We start from the raw sequence: 27,921 nt of genomic DNA, 5'->3' as shown, positions 1-27,921 counted from the left end.
AGCTCGACTTGGCTGCCACTAAACAATGCAAATGTATGCCAAATGTTTTAAAAGTACAGAAACAGACAGCCTCCAATTGATAGGTGTCAGAGGTGGAGAAACTGGCAAGGAGGTGGTTGCAATTTCAGTTTGTTTCTGGCTTGTCGATTCGATATTAAATCCCTGCGAGCTGTGAGCTGCTCCAATCCGCAGGATCGTTGCCAGGGAATTCCCCAGAATGTCTCAATTGAAGATGGAACGTAGATGGTAGATGGTAAATGGTGACTGGTGACTGGTAGCCAGGACGATAGAAACAACAAAAGCGTAATATGAATTAAATCAACTAATGCGTGCATTAATCTCTGAAGTCCTGGCCCACCGAGCACGTGGCCCCAATGGCATATATATATGTATGTACGTGCTCGAGGATATTTATACAAAGTGATGACGAGCACGTTGACAACCCCCAGCCGCCAATAAAAGGAAAAGCCCTATAGGAAAAATCGCCTGAGGCTGCCCGGCATACGACCACCGATGGTTGTTGTTAATAATGTTTGGTTGCTGCCTGCTCGGGTTCACGGTTCCCCCATTTTCCCATTTTCCGGGGAAATGGTGGGGCAGGGGGAGTTGGAACAAATAATACTCAATAGCCATGTCTATCTTTCTGGCTGGCTGAGTGGATGTGTCTGGGGCGTCTGTCTCCTGATATTTCGTCACTGGCAGGCGATAAGATTTCCAGCAGCCGATAAACAAGAAAAAAGGGAAACTGAGCACTGGCACAGTTGCCAAGCAGATGGCTGTATTTTTGACTTGTTGCCAGGTTCTCGCAGCGAAATTGATTGGCAACGCACAACATCGACTGGCATTGCGTGCAAAGTGAGTGTCCAGTCACTTTGTCAATTGAATTCGCAGCAAAAGAGTCGCAGTGTAGCGTCCCAAGGACATCGAAGACAATAAACGCTTTTAATCCACTAATGCCCAGCTAGCAGAGGAAAGGATCGCAGACACATAAGCCCTATAAATTAACGGGTTGCCAAGGATACTTAGCAGGACATCCCCCTTTGCATCGCATCTGCATATAACCATCAAAATCAGAAAGGGTTCAGCTCTGCGTCTCGCCCCTTGGTTATATCCCTAATCCCATCTCCAATCCGCTCGACAAGTGCTCCGCGGGGGTGGGTTTCCACGCCATGTAACCACAGACAACCAGTGCATTCTGTGTATCTGATTCTCGAGCTGACTGAGATGGATGGCCAAATGATTGACTTTTCAGGTTGTGGTAAATATTTGCACCAAACCGTACGAAATTCGAATTCATAAGGGAAACAAGCGAGGATTATGACGTTACATCTTGCATATGATTACAAAAGAGCGACTTGTGTATCGACTTATCTAAACGTGTATCAAAAATAATGAGGTGATGATGCAATTAAAACAACTGAAATAGAATTTGTATTTATTATTAAATGTCGGGACGGCGCGAACGCCATTCCCGGCTACCAAAAATTACACGCACGAGTTATTCACATTAGGAATAATCGCAGAGGTCAACTCAGCCGAGGTGCAATGGCCAAGCCTCACTCCGGAGGAACCGCCTTCGTGATCACGGTTAACCTCTACGCCAGGTAAGTATGCTTTCTGCTGCTCAACTCTGGGATCTCCTTGAGGGAACTGTCAGAACTACTTGGGAATTACAGGCACTGCATGCAGTGCAAGGAGAAAGTAGGCTCTGCCTAGGGGTTGGAAAATCCAGAAATACAGAAATTCGCAGCAGGTAGGAATTTTTAAAACACAGCCTCGCACATTTTCCGCAATTAACTGGATACGGAAATAATGTTATTAGAACTGCCGTTGGGAGTCATCATCATATTTATTCCCTTTATTTACTTGGCGACATCAAAGGAACAAACGATAATTAAATTCGCACTAATCTGCCCGTAATTTATTTTATCACATGCCCATCTTCGACTTTGACGTCGTCATCAACATCATCATCCTCGCTCGGTGGTTCAGTTTCGGTTTCGGTTTGGGTTCATTGGGCTTGGATTCTGGAATGAGGATGCTGTAACGCACGCACGACCAGGACACACGAAATTCCAAATCAAATTTTCATTTACTTCCGAAATAGACTCTTCCTGGGCGGGAAAAGTTAAGGATGGAAGGACGATGGAAGGGCGGAAGGCAGGTCGTCCTTCCACCCGGCGAAGGACTCATTGGTTGGTGGGCCAACCTCATTAAAGCTCGGAAATATTCCTCCCCAGGAATGTTGTGCCCTGCTCTTCTGATGGGGGATGCTGCTGTTGGTACATCTGTATTTGTCTTTCCCACTGCGAGGGTGTGTATGTGTGTGTGTGCTTGTGTGTGTATATGTATGTATGTGTGTGGATGGTAAATCGAATAAAATTTAGCTGACTCAATAAAAATCAAAAAGCGTTAATGCTAACGATATGACTTTAACCTGAAACCGAGTAAATTGTTGCTTGTGTCAAAGCCGAGAAAAAAGAATGGGAAAGGGACGACGCCCCCGACCCTTCGATTTCACGTTTCTCTCGTCCTTCGCAGCGTGAATTTGGGCGGAAAGTCGGCAGGATATGGCAACTGGAAGCAATATTGCAACGTAATCTGACAGCGACAATTTTTTTTGCTGCCGAACTCGGACCGACGACGGACTCCTTTCTTGGCATCGGAAACTTGGCAGGCGGCGAGCGAGCGAGCGTTTAATAAATGATGATAAATAAATAAGGAAGCGCGAAAAAGGAGGCTGGACCGGTTACGGCTGCCCAAGGAGGAGGATTAGGAGGAGTAGGCGGAGCACAAAAACCCAAGTCAGTTAATGGGATGAATGAAATAGGACTCATCTTCCCAATGATCGATGATTGGGAAGAGCGTCAACTAGCTGTTAGTGGTAGACATTTGTTTAAATTAACTTTCGCACCAACTTCTTCATCAATCTAATAAAGCAAATCAATGAAGTTTATTTTTTTTTTGATTTATTTTAAATGTCGGGACGGCGCGAACGCCATTCCCGGCTACCAAAAATTACACGCACGAGTTATTCACATTAGGAATAATCGCAGAGGTCAACTCAGCCGAGGTGCAATGGCCAAGCCTCACTCCGGAGGAACCGCCTTCGTGATCACGGTTAACCTCTACGCCAGGTAAGTATGCTTTTCGCCGCTCAACTCTGGGATCTCCTTGAGGGATCTGCCAGAACTACTTGGGAATTTCAGGCAGCGTTTCGGGGTTGCTGCACCAAAGAAGTATGCAACAATGCTTACTTACTCTCTAATACCTGAATTCAAAGATTTTGGGTATGACCGGACTTCCATGCCCGTAATTTGTAATTTAAGCACTTTAAGTCCGGAGTCCTGTGGTGCGCTATCTGCGTTTGGGTGAAGCCAACACTCCTGGGAGATTTGTGAGCTCCCTGCTGCGTGGGCGCCGCCCACCGTCTTAGAAGGGGGCGTGTCCGCTCAGCTGGAAATCAGCGCAACTCGCATTTATATTTATTTCAATTTTATGACTTCATGTTAGCCACAAACGAAATGAAACTCAAATATGTACACAAAGTTTCAATGTGGCTGCCTGGGTAGCAATGTGTAAATCCGGCGCGGAGATTAGAACATTTGGCGCGGCAGCAACGCAGTGGGTGGATGAGGCGATTCAAGGCGGTGGGCGTGGCAGCTTTACACCCGCAAGGACATCGTTCCATCTCGCTTCGTCTGCTCGCTGCGGCCATGGTGGTGATTTCACATGGGAACCACACAGATACACAGATCACCCAGAGCTGAAAACTCCACTTAATACCTTAGTCCTTCGCCGGCAGCAACAACAACAACGAGAACAACAACTACAAGTGCAGCAACAGGAGGCAGGATGGGAATCGCTTCTTTAGGGGCACGCTTGAGCTAATTTAATCGCCGCAAATTGCTCGACAATCTGCCCGGCATTAGAGCTGCTCCACACACGTGAATTGCCAGCACCCCCGGCGTATACGGGATATGCGATATGATACGGCATGATGCGATGTATGATGGGATGTGGGGGCACAAATGCGGGGATGCGGAATTATGGCGGGGCTTTGATATGGTCTGAAGTAGATTACGTTGGCATGGCAGCAGGACCCCAAACAAAAAAAAAAGAAATAAAAATCAGTGCTCGTCTGCGGACTGCAAACAAGCGATAAGCTTGTCGAAAACTGCACTTTTCCAGTTGCGCACAAAACGAAATTTAGTAAACATAAACTGGTCAGCAATTCCACATGTTTTCGCAGCAACCAGGGGTTATTTAAATTTTAATTAGATTTTAACAACTAAATCTTCCAGGAACAACCCATCAAAGGCGCCTAATCAACAGGCAATGGAAGCCCGTAATTGAAACTAAGTCCTAATATACAGGGGCATACTTTAGCCAACTCTGTGCTGAATTTTAATCCTAATTCCGCAAACCCAACCCACGTGCATGATCCACTGCAAGTGGAGAAGTGGAAAGGAAGTGGAGTGATGTAAGCACAGCATTGCACAACCAAATCAGTTTGATATTTTCGCTGTTATGGCATTGCTCTGTCGCTGTTTGCGGTTGTCCGCATGGTCCGCATTGTCCAATTGCACCACTGCACCACCCACCGTGGACAATTGAAATTCAATGAACCGCACCACCACCGCCGCTCCAACTGCCAAGCGGCCAACTTCAATGGGCCAGCGAAAAGTTACCAAAATGACCAAACAAAAGTGCAGACCAACGACGTTTAATTGGCCGCCCCGTTTCCCATATGTGGCGACATAAAGATACCCATCGAAATTGGAGCGAATCACCTTTGAATCGCCTTCATTCAATGTCGAATTCGCATAGATGCCCATCTAGGGTTTCAACCATTATCTTCTATTTTTAAAGCAATTCAAAACATTTGACACTGATAATCATTACTTGGAAGTAGTACAATGCAATAATCTTCTATTTTTAAATCAATTCGAAAACATTTGACACTGATAATCATTACTTGGAACCGGATCTTGTGCATAAACGTGTGATAGTTAAGTGGCATATAACGATGGAGTTTTAATCACTTATTCCATCTGCCCAAATCCCATGACGCTTTCAATAAGTGTTTACTTTACTCTTATGGTGGAAGCATTCTCCATAATGAATGAAAAATGACTGGTAACCATTTCGCTTCCCAGAGCTTAGCATCATTATCAACCGGATGCTTATAATAATCCGATCGCTTACGAAATAGGGTATCTGATTTATTCTTAGATTTTGATCAACGGAAATCGATTGATTAAGTTTTGATTCTCAATTTAAAGTTTATGCATTAGTTAAGCAGTTTCTGTAGTACATTCCTGACACACCTAAAATGAAGTTTCATTTACCAACTCAATTTATTAGTTTCCCTGCATTTTAAAGAAACAAAAACTGTCACTTTATTGTTCCATTTCTATTTTGTTAACCCACTGACCCAGCTTCCTGTACTCAAACAATCGACTGCATTTAACACGCATGCAGCAGCAGCTTCTGTTGAAAAACTGGTTTTGTTATATTTATGAGTTTTGTCGTATTTATTGTACTGGTAACTGGAATCGCATGCGTAAGTCAAGACACGCACTTTTAAGTTGCACACTCGATTGCGACTACGTCGACACACTTTCGTTTTTTAGCAGGCCTTTTTAATTTACATTGACGGCAAGTCAAGCGTTTCATTGGTTTTTTAACCGGGTTCAACTGGCTGCAGTTCGCATGATTTTCAGTTTCATTTTCTTAATACGTTTTTCATTTATTTTTTTTGAATTTTCTTAGAGCTGGAACTCAAGACGGTTACGTAAGTGCGAGACTGGGGCGACAAGATTGCCGCCGACTCACTTCTGTTTGTGTGCTACTTTTGGGCCAAGACGGTTTGTATATCTGGGAACTGGGAACTGTGCGGGGCCAAGTACAAAGCTACTCGGTCTGTCAACCGGTTTCCTTCCATATTACAACATCAGCATGCTCGATTTTTTGGCAGTACCACTCGGCCGAGATATGAATGATTTAGTTCGTTTGCGGTTCATTGGCCCCTCTAATGCCTTATCGCGGTGTTTTGCATAATGCGAAGAGTAATTTCGGGCCATAAATAAGAATTTCCTTTGCCCGCCGACAGTTGGCTGAATTTATAAGGAAATGTCGGGCATGCCAAATGAATCGAAAGGAAAGTGGCCTCATTAGTCAGCTAGATATGAACAAAGAGCACGAGTTTAAAATGCTTTCGAGAGCAGTAACTGCCAGTTTCGACTCACAGCATAACCATGGCTAACTTGAACAGCACTCATTCAGTTTTTTTGCCTAACTGCCATTCTCACACTCAAATTGCTAGTACCTGAGTAGGTATCTATGATTTTTTTGCGTGACCAATTCTGGTTCATTGAACCCCAGCGACATTGCGTCATTGGGCAGTTGAGCGCGGAGCATCTAATTATGGCAATTAGGTAGTCATAGCCATAGTTTTAAAATATGCAAAACAATGGGTATGCTTTCATGGAGAGTCCCTCATTTCCATAAATTATTCGCACGATTGTGAATTGGGGGAAAAGGCAACAAAACTAGTGTGAAGTGCTCGCAAAGAATGCCTATGAATATATATTTCTATAAGGAATGCTAAATTCGTAAAATGACGTTTTTTGTGTCAAATTCCGAAAGCGTGCAATGTGTCATGTACCAGCTGCAAAATAACTATCTTGAACGGTGATAATTGATATAATTGGAATCTTTATGCACTGAAAATCGTGTGTCGCATTTATCTTTTGGATATTTTTTCGTTGCAAGTCACTCTTAATTTTCTATGACACGAAAATTAGAAGGTAAACCTAAATACAGCTGAGGTAGTTGCTTAAAAAAGTTAAACTATTAAAGTCGTCTTGCTAAGTACTTTGTGTAATAAATCATGCAAGATGTTTTCTGCGATTTTAATTACAGTCTCGTGATAGGTGCTAATAGTTTTTACAGCGTTTTGTTTGTACAGCTATAAGCCAAGTTGTTTACGGCCCTAAAAAAAGTAAACTTTACGTATGAAGATGATGCATCCATTTACTACTTTCTCGGTTGGAAACTCATTAAATGTACATCATAGCCCAGAGCTTAAGACATCTGCGATACATTTGGCCGTTTATTGAGTTCGCACTCGCCAAGCCTCAATTGAGATTGAGCAACTTTCGAGGGTTTTGAGGCTCGGCGCATAAAAAGAGGCACTCGAATTGATTGAGGTTTCGTTAAAGTATTCACTCTTAACCAAGTTGCCAAAGGCCAAACTCGTCATACTTGTGACCTGGCTTTGGCACTTATTGAGCCATCTGGTGGATGTGCAGACAAGCCACAAGACGGCATTTATCCAAGCATTCTTAACGAATGCCAACTGAAAAAAAGCGAAAGTGTTTTGCACGCAGCCTCATCAATAAATTCAATTCGCATCGAAGCCATCGTAAATATTTTTTGTCACAAAAATAATGTGGGTTTTACATCACAAGAAGGGGTTGTGAATTCAAAGAGAGGATTATAATTGGCTTGCAGGTCGTATGAGTAATGTTTAATTCAAGTTTCGCAAAGATTTATAAATACAAGCTGCTCTTTAAAATACTACTTGCTCACAAGCAGCTCTATGAAGTATTACTTGATCTCAAAGCAAACTCAAATATTTTCAATAAAATCTTTAGAAAGAATACCGATGCACCAGTATTAATTGGCGACCTTTCTATTATTCTGCAGCATTAATTGGTGACCTTCCCGCTCCTGAAATGTTGACCCCACGCTATCCGATGCCACCCACACAGAGACACGCCGAAGGACACTCACGGGACACACGGATGGAGGGCACTCACTCACCTTGACAGACGTGGCATTGCAGGAGCACTGCAACAACAGCAACAACAGCGAGCTGCGACCATGTGATGATGCTGATGGGTAATCCTCGTGCGGTCGACGTGCTCCTCCTGGTCGATGGTTTTGTTGTGGCTACTGCTGCTGATAGGGCTTCCGCTTGTCCCTGACGACGCGTTTTCCACGAGGTGGTTTCCCTGACCAACCTGCTCGCTTTCCTCCACATTTTCGGCTGGGCGGTTGAAACAAAAGGCGGAATCAAAGCAAAAGTAATTTCGATAGCTCCCGAAATTTGTTCCACTCCTGTCGAACTTTTGGTTCCCAGAATTCTGCGCTTGCGTGCGTGGGTGCGAATGCCCGGGGTTCTGGTTTTCCGGGCACAGGTGCTTCCGGGCGGGGGGTGGTGCTCAGGTGGGCGTTCGGAGTTCCGCGCTTCGACTTTGTTTCAGATTAGGTTTTCTTAATTTTTGGTGGGTTTCCTTCAAAAGCCAACCAAAGAACTTGGCGGCAAAGTGTTAAAATCCGTAGTCCTTGGCGAAGTCCTTGTTTCGAGGTCTCAAACTCCTTTATATACACACATGCCTTCGCTATATATATACATTTATCTGTATGTACTGCGTTTTAGTTGGTTATTTGTTTTCGATTTACTATTTGTATGTTTTAGCTTGTAACTTTAAGTTGCATAACATTTACTTTTTGCATTCGCAATAAATTTACGAATAACGCACCTAAGAATTTCTTTTAGAAATTTCTCTAATTATTGCACAGTTTTCACATTTATATTTATTGTAGTCGGAGCTTAAACGCAATTTACTTCAAGTAAATCTTGTGTTTTGATTATGTTTTAATTGATTGTGTTAAATAAACGTTGAAAATTTAACGAAAAAGTTTTATTTTGGGCTAGGCCCATTCTCGTTTTGACGGGTTTTTAGTTCGCGCACTAATTTGTTATTCGTTTCTACATGGATGCTAAACGTGGATCGGTAAAATAATAGTTGACTTCGGTATCCGGCTTAGATGCAGTTGGTTGCAAATTCGGTTTGGTGCATCCTTTTATTGTTGTGCAGATTTTTTCAGCGCCAAAGTGGAGGAAAGTGATGCGGGAAAAAAGCGTTACGCGCGTCAGGGCGAATCGAGCTTCAGACTTAGTGTGACCGCAGCGGGAGCAACGGAATTCGCTTTTGGTGTGGCTGCACTCGCGTTCCCGTAAGATACCATTCGGTGCTGGAAGAAATACCAAATGAAATCACGTAAGCTTGCAAATATACCGCAAAACAGGGGCTTCTGTAAGGGGGTTGTACTTTATAGGTCTAATTTTAATATTAAAAACACACTGTTTTAAAATAAAAAACCAGTCTTTAGAATGAATTACGGTGATAAGGCAGTGATCCTTCAAAAATTGCTTTTTAAAGCAATACACATACCGACTTCAACTACAAAACTTCTATGCTCTTCCTCATTATAATAAAACTAATAAATTTCCTTTACCTTTAAATATCTAAAATGACCAAAAATACAGCAATAGCGGATATAATATCATTTTAAAATTTTATTTTCAAATCCTGCCGTCCAGGTGGCGCACTCTGTGACCGTTAAATTCAAAGTGAGTGTGCTGAACGATAAATAATTGAAATAATGTCAGAGCCTCCTGCATTTTTTCATCTGTTGTCCCCACAATGTCTTTAGTGCAACCGCAAAGGCCACAAAAACATGACAGTACGCACAGGAATACAAGCATTGCAAATGACTTCACGACTGTATGGAAAAACGGACTGTCCGTTTGCGGTTTCGTTGTGCCAAGTTAAAATATTTGCATTTGCGGTCTAGTCCTTTTGCATTGCCAACCACCAAATAATCCTTTCAGATCCTGTTTGTGGACACTCTGTGTATATATTATTTTTTTGGTTAACGGCCGCAAGAAGGCACAGAGCTCATTCTTGCACTCATTTAACTTTAAAGTTTTGGCCATAGTGTATTGTACGATAAGGAATAATAAGTAGACAAGGGAATAGCATTGGAAAAACGGATACTAGAGTGAGGTGAAGGTGACGGGTAGAGGATTATGTGGGAAGGGGGCGTTGCGCATCCGGCAAAATAGAAAGCGCAAAACTTTTACTACAAGCGCGTAAACACTGCAATTTCTCCATGGAGGGGAGTCTAAGAGCATTAAGGGGAGGTAATCCGGAAGTTGCGAATGGAATAGAAAACTAATTCTGCGCATGTGAAAGATTATAACTTAAATCAAAGTTCTCAACCAAGGTTTGAGGACGCACTAAGCTATTGCATACAAATGCGGTATATTTCTGGAACTTTCACAATCGATATTCGCTACGAAGACATCGATGCTGCCGCCATCGATTTGTGTTTCATCTCTATGCGCAACGGTCACTCTGATTTCATCAAACGGAACGGACGTGTTTCAGCAGACTATTTACATTACAAAATTGTTTGTAACAGATAGTGAGCCGCGTATACATAACGAGGTGAAGCAGACGATGCACTGATGTAAAGGCGCAGTGCCAGAGCAACTTTTTGGCGTGTTCCCCGCGTGGAACTGCATTTTTTTTTGTTTCCTTCCTCAGTTTTTGTGTGTGGTGCGCGAGCGAGAGGGCGTGCGAGCGAGCAGGAGCGGAACGGTAAGTACTGACGGCCAGACAGAGACAGAGAGAGCGCAAAAAAAAAAAGCGAACGGCGAAAAGGCAAAACGGCAAAAAACAAAAACCAACGCCTCGCATTCGCAGGAAAAACTATTAGCTGAAAAAGTGAAAAAGTTGAAAAGGGAAAAACTGAATTCCCCTTGCCAGCAACCTCAAAAACGAATTGGCACTTGCCTGCCCATTTCACATTCTCAATCCGGGGCTGAGGCTGCTCAGCTGGACAAGGAGAGGGAATAAATTCGTAGCAGGCGCTGCACGGGATTTCAGAGTATTGTAATCAAATTGTAATTTTGATTCCTCGTAATTGCAAAATTTAAGCATACGTTTTAACTTCCTCTAACGCCTTTAATTACAGAACAAATTACCGTGAAATTTTAGCACTAGCCGTACGTTATTTTGTATATTTTTGTACGCATGTACGTGTACGTGCCCCTCGTTCGTCTGCACCAATGTGGATGTGCATGTGCATCGTAGAATTGGCGTATTTTTATACATGGAATATCTGAGCTATTGGAGTATTCCGGATAGCGCCAATCACCACGACGACGAGTGTCCACGGGAAGTAGGAAGAAATCGTTTTGTCAGCGGAGGAGCAAATAAGCAGCAGGAGGAGGAGGCGTAGAGCTTGACCAGGTGTCAAGTGAAGCCGGATAGGCTTAAAGGCAGGTCCACCTTAGGATCTCAACGTTATCACTGGCCCTGAGTTGGCAAACTAAGCAATAGGATTTATCGAATACACTTAGAATAGTGGGGAATCTCCAAGAAAACCAGCAGCACAGGAAGCGGTAAGTTTTAAAATCTGACTTACAACTCACTCCCATCCGAGTTTTGGTTTGCTTGTTTAAACAATTTGCATTACTTGTTGGTTTATTAGTTTAATGCTCACCCTACCACTAAACACTATCTTCAGTACGAATGCACTCCCAATAAGCGATCGCGGTCCCAATTAGAGCAGCACCCGCTCATTGGTCCAACTGGTTTTGTTTACAAACAAACATGAAACAAGTGAACCTATCTGCCAGCCAGGTTTTCGTTTTCCTTGCCATCGAGCCATCGAGTGAAAAGAGGCAGGCACGAACTCGAGCTGCATCGCCAACTTCTTCTGGAAAACAGGTTTCTTTTGGCTTGGAGGTGCTTGGCCGCAAACTGCAGCGGAGTTGCGTTTTCTAGGCCAGCAGAGAGCTGCAGAGAGCACAGCACAGTGAATACTGGCCAATGTTCGTCTTCATATTCGTATGCATATTCTTATCAATCAGCGTTGTACGCTTGCTTAACAAAACAACAATGAAATTCCGTTTGGTCGTATCAAAACTAAAGAAAAAGTCATATCGTAAACACTTTTAAGTGATCTAGTTCTGGCGGTCTCCACTGTGCCGATGGAAGTGCTGACGGAATGCCAAACTGGTTGTAGCCATACAGACGACAACAGACCATAGCTCACCTCCCACGCCCACTGGCAGCTGCTTCTTTGTGGCTGCCTTTGTGTTTTTTCCGCTTTAAGGCCAGTACTGACTAATAGCGCCACTTGTTACTGTGTGTCACCTATCTACGTGTTTTGGGCTGCGCAAGTGACTAGTCCATTGATAAAAACGGACGATAAGGTGTCGAGACATCTTCGAAAGCATTTTTGGATGTATGCCCGTGCCGCGAGTGACATCATACACCACATTCCAATTAAAGAGCTCAATTGATTGAAAGAAACTGCGACAAACAAAGGGTAAAAGAGGGAGTGCATTCGTTAAATAGCCCTTAGTCATAAGATCTAAACACATGATGTGCTGATTTGCATGCTGATTTTTGGTTGCTTTTTCACACATTTGATGTAACTCTCATTCGCATGTATTCACGGCTTTGACTGGAACCCTAATACGCCAAGCATTTCCCCACATCGCCATCACCATCTCCATTTTCACTTTCATTTCCATCTTACTAACATTACGATTTGTACATCTGTTTTGCTCCGGCCGCGGTTTTCTTAACTCTCCGTGTGTGCCTGTGCGTGTGACCGTGCGATTGTGTGCGTGTGCAGATCCATCGAAGGTCCTCCTATGTTCCCACAACAGGGAGGGGGTGGGAAGGGAACCAGGCCACAGTCGACACATCAGCAGAACCACAACCATCAAGCCCAGCATCACCAGACGGCGCACTCGCATCACCATCACCTCCAGCAGCAGCAACAGCAGCAGCAGGAGCAACAGCAGTCCCACACAGTGTTCGTCCCGAACCACAGCGGTCTGCACCACCACCAGCAGCAACACTTGCTGCAACAGCAACACCAACAACAAGCAGCCGCCGCCGCCCATCTCCAGCAGCACATCCAACAGCAACAGCAGCAACAACAACAGGTGCAAGCCCAGGCCCAGGCGCATCATCAGCCGGTCATCTACTACAAGACCCAGCCGTCCTACGCCGCCCATTCCGCGGCGGTTAACAACAATGCCAATGGCGGCGGCGCTGCCCTCCAACTGAGCGCCGCCGCCAGCTCCAACTCGTTGGTACATCCACTTAGTGGTGGTCATCATGGTGGAGCAAATGGCGTGGCGCCTGGGGCGAATCTATCCCGTGCTCTGAGCAACCCAACTCTACCACCCCACTTCCCACAATCAGCTGGCCTGATCGCACCTGCCGGCGGAAATGCGGGCGGAGCGGCTGCTCCCTATATTTCCGCAGCCTATATACCCTTTAATCCGGCCGGACCCCTGATGGGCATGCAGCCTGCTGTGACCTTTCCCACTAACGGAGCGGCTGGAGCTCCATTTTATGCGACTGCGCCGCCACCTCATTCACAACAGAAGCCGCTTCCGCCAAATGGTCAACAACAAGGTCCAGGCGGTGCAACGGGAGCTGGCCAAGCGCAGACGATAACTTACTACCAACTTCAAACTGCTGGAAACAATGTGGTTAGCGGTGCCAATTCACATCGTGGCAATATGCGCGGCGGGCAAAGGTCTACACCCACCGCCCAGCATGCCAACTACTTTACCACATATGCCATGGCACCGGGAAATGCCCAACGTCCTGCTCCGACAACTGTGGCTCCCATGATGAACTCGCGCAGCGGTGCCCTGAACGGAGCTGCTGCTTTTCATCTGCCGCCGCACACCTATATGCCCAGTTTGGCATTGGGAACGCCAGCCGGGATGACGACCCCCATTTTGGCTCCGGCTGGAATGCCGGCTCCGCCACCTCAAGCGCCGGGTGGATTGCATACATTTGCTCCGCATTTGCAGAGCAACAGCGCCACCACCTTACCTAGTGTCCCAAGTGTGACTGGAGTTCCCGCGGTGGCCAGTGGCTTTTCAACCACCTCGCTTCCAACTCCTCCAGTAACAGCAGCACCGCAACTGGGGGCCAACAGCGATAAGGTATGCAAGCGCAAATACGCCATTCCCATCATCCATCCTGATACCATGGAGAATGTGATGGATGGATGGAAAAGATCGGTTTTTATAAAAAAGGACTCAAACTCGACACTAACACAGCACACAGCTCTGGATACAGCTCTGGACTCGGATAGTACCATGTGCCTGTACCAGGCGCCCATCCTTATGGACTCTGGCTCGGCGTCATCGCTGTTGTCTGGCGCAATGGTCGATCAGCAGATGCAGACTGTGAAGTCGGCGACTTCTATCAGTCATTCCGTTTCCTTGGAGAAGGTGGCGCCAGAGGCGCTGTATAGCGAAGAATCTGTCGCCCAATCACCAATACCCAAAACAACGGATAAGGATCAGATCAGCGTTATTGTGAAAGACATTCTCGCCCATTCGGGGAACACAGACGACCATCTAAGCTTCTGGCAGTATAGTGACGGTGAGTTCATAAAAATGGCCATATTTTATTTAAGTAACGTATTTGTAAACGAAGTAAAGCATCTTAGTATCGTTTTCAATACAATGTTAGAAATATACCTCCAAATTGAAGTTAGCCGGACTTCAAGTGTCAAAATTTTAATGATTCCTCTTGCAGTGGACAATGTCACGGAGACCCACGATAGCCTGCCGCTGGTACAATCGGATTTAAATCTGTCCGATGCCACCGACGCATCTCAGCAGCCAGTTCTTTTCCAAGAGCAAGCCAAAAAGCAGCGCCCCAAATCGGCCAACAAACAAAGTATGTATTGTGAAGTTAAATACTTTAACGTCAACTAAACTGATTGCTTGCAGGTACAGCTACGCCCACATCCATTGCGAATGACGTTGCTGAGGCAGCAGCCAGCGGTGGCCCAGGCATCTCCATCCTGTCCAGAGGCCAGTCGATGCTAACACCAGCTGGACCCTCGACACCGCCACCAGCTTCGCGTGTCGCCCAGCAGAAGCCAACCAAGTCGATAGCTACCACAGCTGTTCCAGCGCCGGCTAAGACAACAGCGGGTTCACCCAACAGAAAGTCGAGTGTTCAAGCAGCCACCTCGACAACGACGAGCTCGGGTGCCTCCTCGTCGACAGCATCGACACCGACCCACGCATCCAGACAGCTTCAACAGCAGCCTGTTAACAATCTGCAGCAGGGAAAGCAGATTCCAGGAAGACCATCAACTGCAGCATTACCACCGACTGCTTCACGAATCTCGGCCGCCGTTACGCTGCTAGCCGGCACCACAAACATAACCAACACTACTAGCTCCAAGAAGCAGAAAAAGGCCCAAAAACGGGCCAAGGAGCTAGAGAAGAAAAAACAGAAATCCTCGATAACAAGCACCACAAGCACTCAAGGCCAGAACAACAATGGCAAGGCCAGTGGCAATGGCAATGGCAACGCCGCGCCAGAAATTAACACAATTAACAACAATGCTGCCACAGTGACCACAACATCAATAACCACACTGACCACAACCACGGCAACAGCACCCACAACCAAACAAGGAACGGCGGCTGTCGATGACAAGGCGACGGCGCAACCGACGACTGATACGCTTAGTGCAACTAGTAATAATCCTAAAGTAAGTTCTATTCTAAGAGACAAAAAACCCATGCTCAGTCCCAAGGAGCAATTGACGAGCAACAACAACAATAATGAGGATGACATCGCAGCTGAGGTGGACAGCGATCCTGAATGTGAGTAAAAAATGAAACAAAAAAACTGTCTTCTTGTTCTTTTCCGCGAAATTATCGATAGCTGTTTATATACCGAATAGAATCTGTGCAGAAACCTTATGTTCGCAGCTGTAAATTGTGCGCGCCTTTTTTCCCAAGAATTTGATTTTTCGTGATAATGAATAGATTTTATGATTTTGTCACAAGGCGATACTTTGCATTAGTTAAATTTAAATTTTTTTTCCCAGCTGACAGCAAAGACGACAGCACGTCGAATGTTACCGGAGGAAAGTCGGAGAAGCATTTAGCCAACGAAGAGATTGTGGCCAAGTTCCTGGACAGCCCCAACACATCTGTCGAGCCCTCGGAGACGCAACAGCTGCAATTCCTCAACAGTAGTAGCTCCGTTTGCGAGGAAGACGAGCCAGTTCCGGTGAGCTCTGTGGGAGTGGCCAATACGGAGGAGAATGTTGAGGTCGAAATCAAGTTTGGTGATTTTCATGAGGAGCCACGCCACGACACAGGTTTCATATGCAGCTCCACATGGTCAAGTTCCACGATTAGTAAGGCGGCGGAGGATGACTCTTCGCAAAGCAGCAAGAGTGCAGATAATGTGGACTGTGCTCCCAAGGTTGGCGAACCACTTTCAGGAGAGAAGGGAGCAGGAAGCAAGAAAAGCTCTCCGGTACATGAGACAACCGACTCGGGACCGGGATCCCCCAAAAACAGTCAACAAAAAGGGCTCAAGTCGGAGAGCACCAGCCCGAGTCCCGCTCCCCAGGTCCCCAAGAACTATCGCTACAGCATTGAAACCCTACGTGAGCTTTCCAAGCGAAGAGACTCACGTAAGCCACCTCTGGTGCCCTGCCAGAAAGGCGACTGCATCTCTCAGCTGTTCGTGTCGCGCCAACAGCAGCCGCAACAGCACCATGGTCACGGCCAGCACATCCAGCAGTACCAGCATATGAGCTTTAACGAATCATTGGACTATGTGCCTGGTAAGCGTGGTCGTGGTCACGGACCCAACAAGAAGCACCACGACGGGCATCAGCAAATGGGCGGCTCCAGTGGTATGGGCAACATTGGAAGTGGCGGAGGAGGTGGAATCTCGAGCTCCAGTCAGCGGCACACGGACATCATTCGGGTGCAGCTATCTCTTAAGGAGGAGATCAAGCTATCCGAGTGCGAGAATGCATGGCAACCGGGTACTCTGCGTCGCGTCTCAATGGCCGGTGGTCAGGATGAAGACGACGATGTCGAGGGAGTGCTGAAAAAGGTGCGCGGTATTCTTAATAAACTTACGCCGGATAACTTTGAGGTGCTGCTTAAGGAGATGTCTAGCATTAAGATGGACAACGAGGCGAAAATGACAAACGTAAGTTTCATATGTACATACATATATGCTTTAAACTTAATGTGTTGATATTATTAGTATGGAAAACTAATTGAAAAATTGTATCGATAAATTTATTTCAGGTCATGCTGCTGATCTTTGAGAAGACAATTAGTGAACCGAACTTTGCACCCACATATGCCCGCTTCTGCAAAGTACTTTTCCACGAAATCAAGGCCGAAAACAAGTCCCTTTTCACCAGCTCATTGATCACGCGCATTCAGCATGAGTTTGAATCAAATGTAAATGATGCCAACGCAAAGTCCAAGAAGCTGCAGCCAACAATGGAGCGGATCAGCCAGTGCTCGGACCCAGCAAGAAAAGCGGAGCTGCGCGCCGAAATGGAGGATCTGGAATACCAGTTCAGACGACGAGCTTGGGGTACTGTTCGTTTCATCGGCGAGCTTTTTAAGCTGCAGTCGCTGACCAACGATCGAGTTCTCAATTGCGTGGAGTCGCTACTCGAACACGGGTGTGAGGAGAAACTGGAGTATATGTGCAAGCTACTGACCACAGTGGGCCATCTGCTGGAAGCTAGTCTGCCGGAGCAATACCAGCTGAGGGATCGCATTGAGAAGATATTTCGCCGCATCCAGGACATTATAAACCGTTCCCGAGGAACGTCGCACCGCCAACAGGTCCACATTAAGATCAGCAGTCGAGTGCGGTTTATGATGCAAGATGTGCTCGACCTGAGGCTGCGCAACTGGGATCAGCCGGCAACGCATCAGTCAGGACAGCAGGCCGCACGCGGTCAGCGGCACAAGCAGCACGACGACTCTAAGGATCAGTCCCACCACAGCACTAGCAGTGGGCGTGGAGGTGGCATGAATCAGCACCAGCAGTCCACTCATCACCAGCAGCAAAAGCATCATAACCAGCACGGTCACGATGGCGGAAACTATTTCATGCAGAAGATGCCGAACAAACAGCATCACGAGAATCAGACCCTGAGCATAGATCCCAGCAAGTTGCGATTTAGCAACAGCAGTGCCACCGACGATTCGATTGCTAAGCTAGGCAACTCTTCGCACTACCAGTGGCGCAATGCCGGTAACCGTCCGGTCAGTTCGACGCAAGTAAATGCATCAACTGCGCCTCCGCCTACATCCTTGTTGAAACGACCGGGGCAAAACTACAGATTCTTGCCGTATCAGCAGCCTCCGACGGCCATGGGCACTGCTATTGCCCCTGCAGGCGGTAGCAGAAGCAATGCGGAAGTAGATGACGCATTCGATGGTAAGCAATGCCAGGAGCTCATCATCAAGCTTGTCGAGGAGGCTCTCAACACACGCGACTGGAAACCGGAAGTTCTGGGCATATGGCGTTCGCATAGCGGCTCGCAACAATCGAAGACTTTGCTCTACTTACTGACTGACTACCTGCACAAGTCTACGGTGAAGCGTCAGCAGCGGCAGGCCTGCGGCAATGTTTTTGCTTACCTAATGGACAAGGAAGCCGTGGAGAAGGATATTTTCGATAAGGCGTACTCTCGGTTCGGCGACGATTTTCCCGATCTGCTAGTGGATGTACCTAACGGCTGGGGATATGTATTCGAGTTCCTGGGACCCATCATACACTCGGGCCAATTGGACCTTAAAGATATTTGGCAGCGGCGCTGGCTGGATGACTTCTTCTTTGCCGAGCGCTTTGTGCACGCCTTCGTCAGCTACTTTGTTCATGAATTCGGAGCCGCCTATGCCCGCAAGTTGTGGCACAACGACTACAAGCTAGATCGAGGTCAGCTTTTCTGGAGCGACGTGCGCAAGTATCGGGAGTTTGTGCAGTCGCATAGTTTTTACTTCCTGGACAACGGACCCGGACAGAGTCAAGGACATTGCAAAGCTAAGGCGCCCACAACTCCACGTTCGCCGGTGGAGCACGTAGAGCGGATTAGACACCTGTTAGCAATGTCCTGCGACATGGCCATCGACTACATAAACACCAATGTAGCCATCAATGACAACTTTGTGAGGCAGCTCACTAGATTCCTGTGCTGTGATTTCGCCCTAACTGTGATGACAAATACCCACAACAACAACAAAAGCGGCGGCAACTCTAGACCGCTGCAGCTGAACACCGAGAGCTTCCGGAACAGTTGCACTCCACTACTGCGACTGTGTATCGACGCCCAGGAGGCGCTGGAGATCGCTTGCATTGACGAGGCTGTGGACTCTCTGCAGCAGCACTTTATGACCGAGTTCGAGGACGAGATGGCCGCCGGCGAAACTATCTGCAGCACGTTCAGCGTGCTGTACGAGAGCGAGGTGATCCCCAAGGAGTCGTTCGACAAGTGGTATAAGCTAGAAATGGCGCATTCGAGAGCCTACCGCCGCCCATTCATTGACAAGCTGCGCGGTTTTATCGAGGAGATGTAGATGAAAATAACACCAACCAGCAACCATCCGATTGCAATGAAACCAATAACCACAACGAAGCAAACATTCAACCACAAACTGATCCATAAGGAAACATCGTTTGAATCCAATCCTTAGACTAGGCGCGGTCGTAGGTGTCGAAGTCATTAACAAAACTCAAACGATCATTTGAAAATTTCACATGTCAATCTTGCAACACACATGGCGGCATATGTCAGGTGTCTCTCTAACACATTTATTTGTTAAATACGAGGAATACATCTGTCGCAATGTAGATGGCACACACTTATATGTTGCACGATGAATAGATCTGTCGAGACGAAAATTCTTTGTTTTTATACACAGATTTCTTTGCAAAACCTAAAACTTATCCATTTCATTTGTATCACAACACGTTCATTAAAAAAGCTAAGATTATTCCCTTTTTATGACTTGGTCATAATTCAACTCAAAGATAAACATATTTACACATTACTCGTATCAAAAGAATAAAAAAAAAATCAAAAAAAAAATTGCAAAACTATGTAAAACTGAATCTACGATGTCGAAAAACATTTTCAAGAAATCAAATTCTGACAATGCCTTACCCAATGTGAATTGGGTATAGAAATATATTTATGTACATTTACATATGGACTATTCATTTTTGTAAACCCACAGTATTTCGTTAAACATTAAAATTAAAGCGGACATCATTTTTAGAACTAGGTGCGTAGCTTAGCATACTTTTCTAGACTTTAAACAGAATTTTGTTTATTTTACCTTTCAGTACAAAGCTTTATAAACTTCGTTTTGTTTGATTTATTATGAACAACTACCAACATTAATTTATCTATTTTCAATGCAAATGGCTCAAAACCTATACGAAAATTACCCCTCTCTTCCCAACAGATATGTATTTCCAATCTCAAATCTGAGGCTTCTTGTTCGACTCAGAAATTTCACGTATATTAAATCAAATATATATAAATGAATTAAAACAATATTAATTTATACAAAATTATACGTACGTATACTAAAAAAAATGTAAATTATAAAATTCGTAAAGACATGTAAAGTATTTAGCACACAAAGCATGATTATCCAAAGATAAATCTTAAATTTAGCTGTAAAAAGAAAAAAAATACAGTAATATTAATTTCAAAAAAATATATAAAACCCAATTTATAGCTATTTAAACCAAATTAAACAAAAAAAAAAGAATAATCAAGCGTAGAAGCATACACAACAAGGTAACGAGAGAAAAAGCAAAAACAAAGAGCTCTAAGCCGCCTTTAATTAGTTATTTTTATAAAATTGAACGAAAGAACATACAACTAAATTGAAAAACAAAAACAAAAACTCAATCTCATAAATTTATATATAAAATATTTAAAGCGTGGCAACTAACAAATGTAGCAAAAAGAAAAATGAGTTGTACTAGACTCGAGAATTTGTGTATAAACTTTAGGTTTTTTTTATTTTTACACTACAAGTGACGAAATATGAAATTGATTTACGGCAAAAGCAAAGGAAATTGTACGCATAAGTAATTAGCAAAAGAATGAAAAAACATAAAACATGAAAACCAATGCAGAAACACAGTTAAATTAAAATAGTTAAGAATTGACAAAAATTGCAAAACAAAAGGACAAAAAAAAACGAGCAAAAGGACGTAAAAGAATCGCTTCTGCACTAACAAGCAAATATTTCTAAAGCCAAGCTAAACCATTTATAAGCTTAAATCGAGCAGTGGGCGTGGCACTTTAACTAGTTTCGTAGCAACTTTCGGCAGGCATTCCAAATGCTTTCGGCCAAATTCTGGTATTAATTTAACCAAGGCAAACTGGTGTCCTGCATTTTTAGCAGTTCAAGCTGAAGATTGAGGAAGGCAACAACAGAGACCGAGCGAGTAGAATACAAAAAAAAAACCCGGCAGAAGCACACACATGCGGCACCCAGGGCAAAATAGGGAGACAGGAGAAATGGGCGTTTAAGGCAAGATTAAACAGAAACCAAGAAGAAATTGTAAACAGCAAATAATAAAATCGAAAAGTAAAACTCCAAGGCGTTTCAATGTGGGCCCCATCCCCAGGAGCACTTGGTCACATTCGAGGCATGCAGCACACACACTTCCTTCCATAGCAATTCCCATTTACCCATCACCCTCATCAAATCGCATCCAACACACCTAAAACATTCATCTTTTGGTGATGGCAGCATTAAGTTCCATTTGCATTGCTTAGCATAAGAGGTTATGGATTTGGCTTTAAGGCTTGTGCACAGGCAAAACGTAAGCAAAGTTGTTGTACCTATATTCCTCTATAGACTATTTAATTATAACTATATTTTACTCTCCTATCAGGGCATAAATCTTCAGAACAATGGAGCGACGTGGGCGCATTCCGGTGGCCAAGTTCCGCACCCAGGAAGCCAAGACACGCAGTCGGAGTCGCGTGAGGGAGCCGGACTACAACGAGCAGGACCCAGAGCACGATATGTTCACTTTGCTGGAGGATAACATTGCCCTTCGGGAGGAGAACAAGGCACTTAAGCTGGAGATCGAGACCCGTAAGTTTACTTTAAAGTATTCTTACAGACTAAATCTAAACTAAATCTTAAATCTCTTACAGATAAAACCACGCAGGAGGAGCAGCAGGTTCAGCATGAGAAGATGTGCGCTGCACTGGAATCACTGCAGCAGCAGCAGTCCAACTTCGAGACCCAGATCAAGGAGCTGAGCTCCAAGTTCAACAAGGCTCTCAACGAACGAAACGCTTTAGACAAGCTGCACAAAATGAAGGTCGATCAAATTCACAAGTACGTTGTAAATGCATAAACGAAGATATAAATTTCTCAATAAATTATACATCTCCATTTGTAGTCTCACCAGCGAGCTGGAGCATATTCGCGAGAAGCAGCAGGATCAAGCACCTCCAGTAGCTTCACGTGCGGTGCTCGGTTCCGTTGACCTCAAGCGAAAGCTCTTTAAGATACTGCAGACGGGCAGCGCCGACAGTTCTGACAGTATCGGAGCTCAGGAGCTGGACAGTCTGGTTGATGTCAATTCGGAAGGGGTGCCCATCACCAGCGGCCTGGTGGAGCGACTGGCCGATGAGTTTTTGACTCTCAAAAATACCACCAATTCTGTGGAGCTGCAGTTGTACGAGGCCAACGAAAAGATGGCCGAACTATTGGAGCAGGTAGGATGGAGATGGTTAATCCCGCTTCTAGAACTTATTTATATATTTCGTGTATATACTGTGTGCGCGAGGAACAGAAGATTTCTATGACTATCGGTTTTAATTATCTTTCTTTTCTTATTCTAGCAACACGCAATGGAGGAGGAAAACGAAGCGCTGCGTACGGAAAACAGTAACTTAACCAAAGTGGCCAAGCTGCTGACCGAAAACATGAAGGAGAGCGTGGAAACTAGCCAAAAGTGAGTTTCTTATTATATTCTAAACATTATATTTTAAACTAAATATCGTTACAGAATGGAAGCTGCTCTCATCAAGTTGAAGCAGCGCAATGATGAGCTCACTGCGAAGACTCGAGATCTGACCGATGGCCAGCCAGGATCCAGGACCAGCACGTCGTCCAGCGTGCTAAACGAGCAGGTGGAGTTCGAGCAGATCCAGGACCAGGTGCAGCAGCAGGCCAGAGAGCACAACGAGCGCATTGTGGAAATGGTTAGTCCCAAGTTCTGGTTACTCTTTGATTTTGCACTTGATCAATGGCCATCAAACTATCTCTTCTGTCCATCTGTCAATCCATTAGCAAACACGCAGCGTGTTTGATATTTTCAAGCCGTTCTCGAACATCTTTAAGAGCAACTGAATCACAACAAGATCAGCTGGTGGAGGTGATTCCCCCACTGCACATGTATAACACGATCTGAAAAATGCATGGAATGCGGCCAGCTGGGCGTGTTATTGTTCCCTATTCTTGGTGCCGGGTCAACCTTTCTTCTTTCCTCTATCAAAATACCAGCCGAGACACGTAAGCCACTCGCTTGTCGTGCGCCGCTTTCACACACTCACCACGATGCCCTGGCTTTCGATGCACTAACTAGTTGCCCCCTATATGCTCTATGATCTATGATCTACTAATCTTCTTACACTACACTACCCAATCTCTTCCTGCTCCTGCTCGCCCGCCCCGTTCTACCCTTGTTCTTGTTTCTTGCATTTGTAGCAAAATCTAATGGATGCGGCTATAGCCAAAACTACTAACGATGAACTAAAAAAATTACAACTTAAGTTGGAGATACTCGAGGAGCAGCTGCGCGAGGCAGTCACGCGTGCTGATCGTGCCGAGGAGCAACTGGCGCACTATCAGCAGTCTGAGCAAAAGTCGCTGGCCGCTCCGCCACCGCCACCTCCTCCACCACCACCACCACCTCCTCCAATGGCAGGAAAGCTCTTTCCTCTCGGGGGTTTGGTGGCGGCTGGCGGTGGCAGTCTGAGTGACCATATTGCCGGACATAGCTTGCGCAAGAACAGCGGCGACAAGATCATCGAAAATGTGAAGCATCAGGTACAGGCCGAGGCTGCAACAGGTATGTAATCCAACCGATCCAGAATCAAACTGCTTTCCACTTGTCCCGTTTTCAAAGGCACCATAGAGCTTGTGTGTGTTTCAGTGGGTGGGAGAAAGTGTCAATGTCACACCGATGACCCCCAAAGACGTCTTTTCTTTTCTTTGCGTCTTTTTTGGCCCACACTTTTACGACAATGTCATTGGTGGTCAGCCTTCATTCGATTTTTACTCAAGGAACCTTTCATAGGGGCTTGCAACTCAATAAAGTTTTAGAGCTGCTGGCCAGAAACTTTCAACCATTGTTTGAAATATTTGCCTTTTAAGGAGCTCGAGTGCCAGATGAACTCATTGGAGCCATGAGTACGAAAAACTATGCACAAGTTGAATAGACTTTATTTGATGTTCGAGGCCCTTCATCGGCCTGAATCGATGTGAACAGATTAGTTTGCCAGCATTGTCTGCGTGAATTCGGGAAATTGGCCTGAAAAAAGCTGTCAGCAGGAGATTTTCCATTTTCCCACCCCCACACTCATGTTACCAGCCATGTGTCTGCGGCTAATCCTAACCAGCCGTGCGTTGACAAGTGCCTGCCATTGTCGCCGTGTCCTGTAGCTCTGGTTGAAGCGCCCAACTTGTTGCTGTCAATTGTCAGTTACGCCCACGCCACTCATCCATCCGTTTGAGCATCCCTCCTGTCCTCCTGCCCCCTGCTTCTCTGCTCCAACCTCCAGTTCACGCAACACACAAACCCGTCTGCGATTGTAATTGATTTTACCTACACGTCGGCTTCTTTTACGGCTCAATGCAGGCTTTCACTGGCTGGCTTTCCGCCGCCCCCTCCACTTGTGCCATTCACTCTCGACTGCTGCAACTTCTTAATTAAGTTTGCTGGCAGCTTTTTGAGGGGGTCAGGGATGCGGTAGGCAGCGGTAAGTGATGCCCTAGGCATGGTATCATTTGGAATTATTAGCACAAGAAGCACGGTGCCCAGTTTTAGCTCAGATGTATCATTATCTTCTATACATTTAATAAATAGTAATATAAAGGCTTTCTAACGCTTGGCTTGAAGTTTCGTGTTTTATAAATGCTTTAAAAGTTTGACAAAAGCTTTAATTAGATGTCACTCTTGCCATAATAACATCATTGTACAGAAATTCAATTGGCTTTCGGATACTCGATTTTGTCAAGCGTTCATTCGCAGTGAAAAGCTGGTGGAAACTTAATTAGGCTTTGAATTTTACCATGCTGTAAGGCTGCATTTACTGATTGCTTGTCTATTTGTCCTCACTTTATAATACATACGACGGACAATGTGAAGCTGAGTAAATAGTACTAGTATAAATACATATACACGTGTGTACTTTATAGAGGGCAAGGTGTTTACATTGACATGGCACTTGTGGGCCATCTTTGCCGTTAAATGTACGTATTTTTTACGATGAAACAATTGTGCGAACGAATCTATTTGGATGGCGGAAACATTAAATATAGATGTACACACACAACACGCTTTAAATCGTCATGTTGTGAATAGAGATATCATACGCATGCAGGGCAGGCTTGCTGATAAGCTCAATGAAAATGAAATCAACTCATACACCCGCATCCAATTGTAAATATACCCATGTACGTTGTTGCTGAACCTTTTGTGCGTGTGTGCAGCAAGGCAGGATATGCATGATTACATTATGTACACCATTGGCAAATATGTATCTACGTGCTATATATTAAATATTGATCCAGTAGCTGGTCCTGAATGTGCAGCTACAGGTTATTACTGTGCGGTGATATATCTTATGCATATAATCCCTGGTTCGTTCACTTACTTGGCGTAAAAACTTCAGATCAAGACAGCAATGTCAGGGCCATGCTAGGCACACACACACACTCTTACTCACACTCCCGCACTTTCACTGACACTGCACTGACTGTCACTAAGCACTTCCGTTTCCGTTTTGTTTTGGCGCTGGTTTCATTTCTGTTGCCTACTTTTTGGCGCGCACCACGAGTCGTATGCGTAACGAGCGCACATTCAAATCGAAATCAATCAACGCGCTTATTGTTGGAAGCCAGAAAAACGCAGCCACGAATGTGACGCGTTGTACGCATATACATATATACGTATATATATATGAATATTCCAATATATATGCACAAATATAGAAAACTTGGCTGTATGCAACTACGTAGCGCCTTGCGAGCGGAGTGGAACGGTGAACGCGCGCGCGTCTCTTGAGGCACGTGAAGCGTTTGAGCTGCTAGCCAGCCGTACATCAGCTTTACGGCTAGGCATCAGCCGCTGCTCGTGTCCTGGCCGCACTCGTCAAGTCAAGCTCGTCGTCCTGCTCGGCGGGAAGGCAAAAACAAATGAAGCGTTCCACACCGGAACGAGATGGAGCGAAGCGAGGCGAGGCGAAGCGAAGCGAATGGAAATGCTGATATTGTCCAAGCCAGGCTGTGCTGTGTGTATACATAACAACAAGTTGCTGCCTGCCATTGCTGGTGTGGCTGCCGTGGCTGCCATGGCCACCAGATACCTGCTACCAGCTTCACTTTCTACGGGCGACCGACCGACCGAGCGACCTCCATGACCTGCCTTTTTGCCGAATCTACGGGCTTATGTGTGTGCGCTAGAGTACGGTTTAAACGAATTGTCTTTGGTTTCGTAGTGGGCGGGGGCGCACACATTTGTCAATATCCTGCTCGACACTAAAGCTCTCTGCGCGTCTGAGTGCCATTTCCGGTTTCAGGCGATACATTGAAAACTTAAATTTGATTTAAGTTTCTGCCGAGCCATGTCGAGTTTCCGGAGAACTGGAGCAAAAGGCTTTTGACTGGCTTCCTTGGCCCGGCACCAAGGTAACCCGCCTGAATTTTGGCTTTAAACGAAGCTCTCACATTTTTCCTACACTTTACGCTTGCCTTGCTTTATGTTGGTTCCTGGCCCATTTCCACTACCCCGCCCAAAACTGTCAAGCTGGGACCGACCGTATCAAATTCGACGACGATGATGACGATGGAGGACGTAGAGGACGCAATTTATTATTTTTACGAGGAAGGGCCATGGCCGTAGCACCGTTCCAGAACCCAGAACCGCAAGCCGCATTGTTGTTACTGGGCGGCCAGGCATGGCTTATTATTATTATTTGTGCGTTTTATATTTCCGTGTTTTATTGCGCCACTTTTCCTGGTCCTGCCATTCCTGCCAGTCTTGCCAGTCCTCTCCTGCTGAAAACCCCCACTGAAAACACACACATCTTGAGCAGGAATGGGAGACCGTATATTTACATTGACTTGTACCAGAGTCCAACTTCATTTGTCGGCGGTGACAGTTGCTGAGTGCCCGACATGGCACTGGCTCGGCATCAACCCGTTTGACTCTGTCCGTGATTTATGTCCAATTGCCACCTAGCCAAAGTCCTTTAAAGTCCCCACGCTTACTCCATTACGTAGGTGAGTATTGACTGCTCCTCGGGCCACTGATATGCTTGAATCCTATGCTAACATCTAACCGCATGCTCGTTCGTTCGGCTTTAGTAGCGACTTATTGTAATTTTGTCACAAAGCCTGGGTCTCATTGCCTTTGACCTTTTTTGTTTCAGGTCTTGACGCTCTGATGCGTGAGTTTAAGTCGGGAGGCGTGACCCTGCGAAGGCGCAATCGCCGCAAGACGGGCACCAGCGAGGCCCTCAAGGAGATGTTCCAAGTACTAGAGATAAGTCAGAAGCAGAATCGCAACTCCAAGATATGCGTGGACCTGCACTCATCCCGTGGAGTTGATGTTTAATCCTGCTCCTGACACCTTTCTCACCCACTCTCTTACACCTTGGTCTCAAATCTCAGGACCCTGCTGTCCCTGAACAACGAACATTCCGTGCATTTTCAAACCGTATTATTGTGTGCCTTTCTGAGGAGGAAACTGAAGCCATTTTAAAATTTACTAAACCTAAGCCCCAACTTCAGGATGGATTTTCTTTATACAAATCTTATATATTTTATATTATCTACTTGACAATATTTATTTATAACCAACTTTTAACCGACCTGGTTAATGTGTTCATTTTGGCAGGTTTCGCGTTTTACTAACCCAAAACCCAAACAAAAATATATTGAAT

At 45.4% G+C, this 27,921-nt stretch overlaps 3 protein-coding genes, 1 long non-coding RNA gene and 2 other non-coding genes across 12 annotated transcripts in view; 2 read left to right on the top strand and 4 right to left on the bottom strand.

Annotated features, from left to right (window-relative positions):
- The window catches only part of LOC6537947 (protein Skeletor, isoforms B/C), a 39,204-nt gene extending 13,256 nt beyond the window's left edge, over positions 1-25,948 (bottom strand). Inside the window, exons 1-2 of one of the 2 annotated variants that reach the window (XM_015193094.2) lie at positions 25,633-25,948; positions 7,831-9,048 (exon numbers count right to left, since the gene is read on the bottom strand). In XM_015193094.2, the coding sequence (XP_015048580.1) occupies positions 7,831-8,050 (220 nt within the window). In that variant the 5' untranslated portion in view covers positions 8,051-9,048; positions 25,633-25,948. The remainder of the gene's footprint in view (positions 1-7,830; positions 9,049-25,632) is intronic. The other variant, XM_002098449.3, reaches the window with a different exon arrangement.
- On the bottom strand, positions 1,446-7,821 carry LOC120321722. Its single transcript, XR_005561435.2, has 2 exons — positions 6,252-7,821; positions 1,446-6,184 (listed from the first exon to the last, which is right to left on the bottom strand). It is a non-coding gene; the product is annotated as an uncharacterized LOC120321722 (long non-coding RNA).
- LOC6537946 lies at positions 1,448-1,612 on the bottom strand. Its single transcript, XR_005561879.1, has one exon. It is a non-coding gene; the product is annotated as a U1 spliceosomal RNA (small nuclear RNA).
- Positions 2,981-3,145, bottom strand: LOC6537945. Its single transcript, XR_005561878.1, has one exon. It is a non-coding gene; the product is annotated as a U1 spliceosomal RNA (small nuclear RNA).
- LOC6537943 lies at positions 11,128-19,610 on the top strand. Its single transcript, XM_002098447.4, has 6 exons — positions 11,128-11,266; positions 12,511-14,291; positions 14,448-14,591; positions 14,645-15,535; positions 15,763-16,889; positions 16,991-19,610. Exons 2-6 carry the CDS (start codon positions 12,530-12,532, stop codon positions 19,283-19,285), a joined length of 6,219 nt encoding a protein of 2,072 aa, XP_002098483.1. The 5' UTR covers positions 11,128-11,266; positions 12,511-12,529; the 3' UTR covers positions 19,286-19,610.
- LOC6537942 (shootin-1) lies at positions 11,129-27,905 on the top strand. 6 transcript variants are annotated; one of them, XM_015193092.3, is made up of 8 exons: positions 11,129-11,266; positions 21,630-21,835; positions 21,898-22,084; positions 22,149-22,467; positions 22,594-22,706; positions 22,761-22,956; positions 23,462-23,825; positions 27,409-27,905. In XM_015193092.3, the coding sequence occupies exons 2-8, from the start codon at positions 21,649-21,651 to the stop codon at positions 27,591-27,593; spliced, it is 1,551 nt and encodes a 516-aa protein (XP_015048578.1). In that variant the 5' UTR covers positions 11,129-11,266; positions 21,630-21,648; the 3' UTR covers positions 27,594-27,905. The 6 variants fall into 6 exon arrangements, 5 of the variants coding, with proteins under 5 accessions (XP_015048578.1, XP_015048577.1, XP_039231236.1 ...); XM_002098446.4 differs by lacking the exon at positions 11,129-11,266 and adding an exon at positions 21,423-21,557; XR_005561434.1 differs by lacking the exon at positions 23,462-23,825 and having other exon boundaries at positions 22,761-23,266; positions 27,409-27,534.
- The last annotated feature ends 16 nt before the right edge of the window (positions 27,906-27,921 follow it).

The sequence above is a fragment of the Drosophila yakuba genome, chromosome 3R (genome assembly GCF_016746365.2).
Source record: "Drosophila yakuba strain Tai18E2 chromosome 3R, Prin_Dyak_Tai18E2_2.1, whole genome shotgun sequence".
NCBI classification, from domain to species: Eukaryota; Metazoa; Arthropoda; class Insecta; order Diptera; family Drosophilidae; genus Drosophila; species Drosophila yakuba.
Note: the sequence above shows the minus strand (reverse complement) of the source record. Positions and strands in the feature narration are given on the sequence as shown.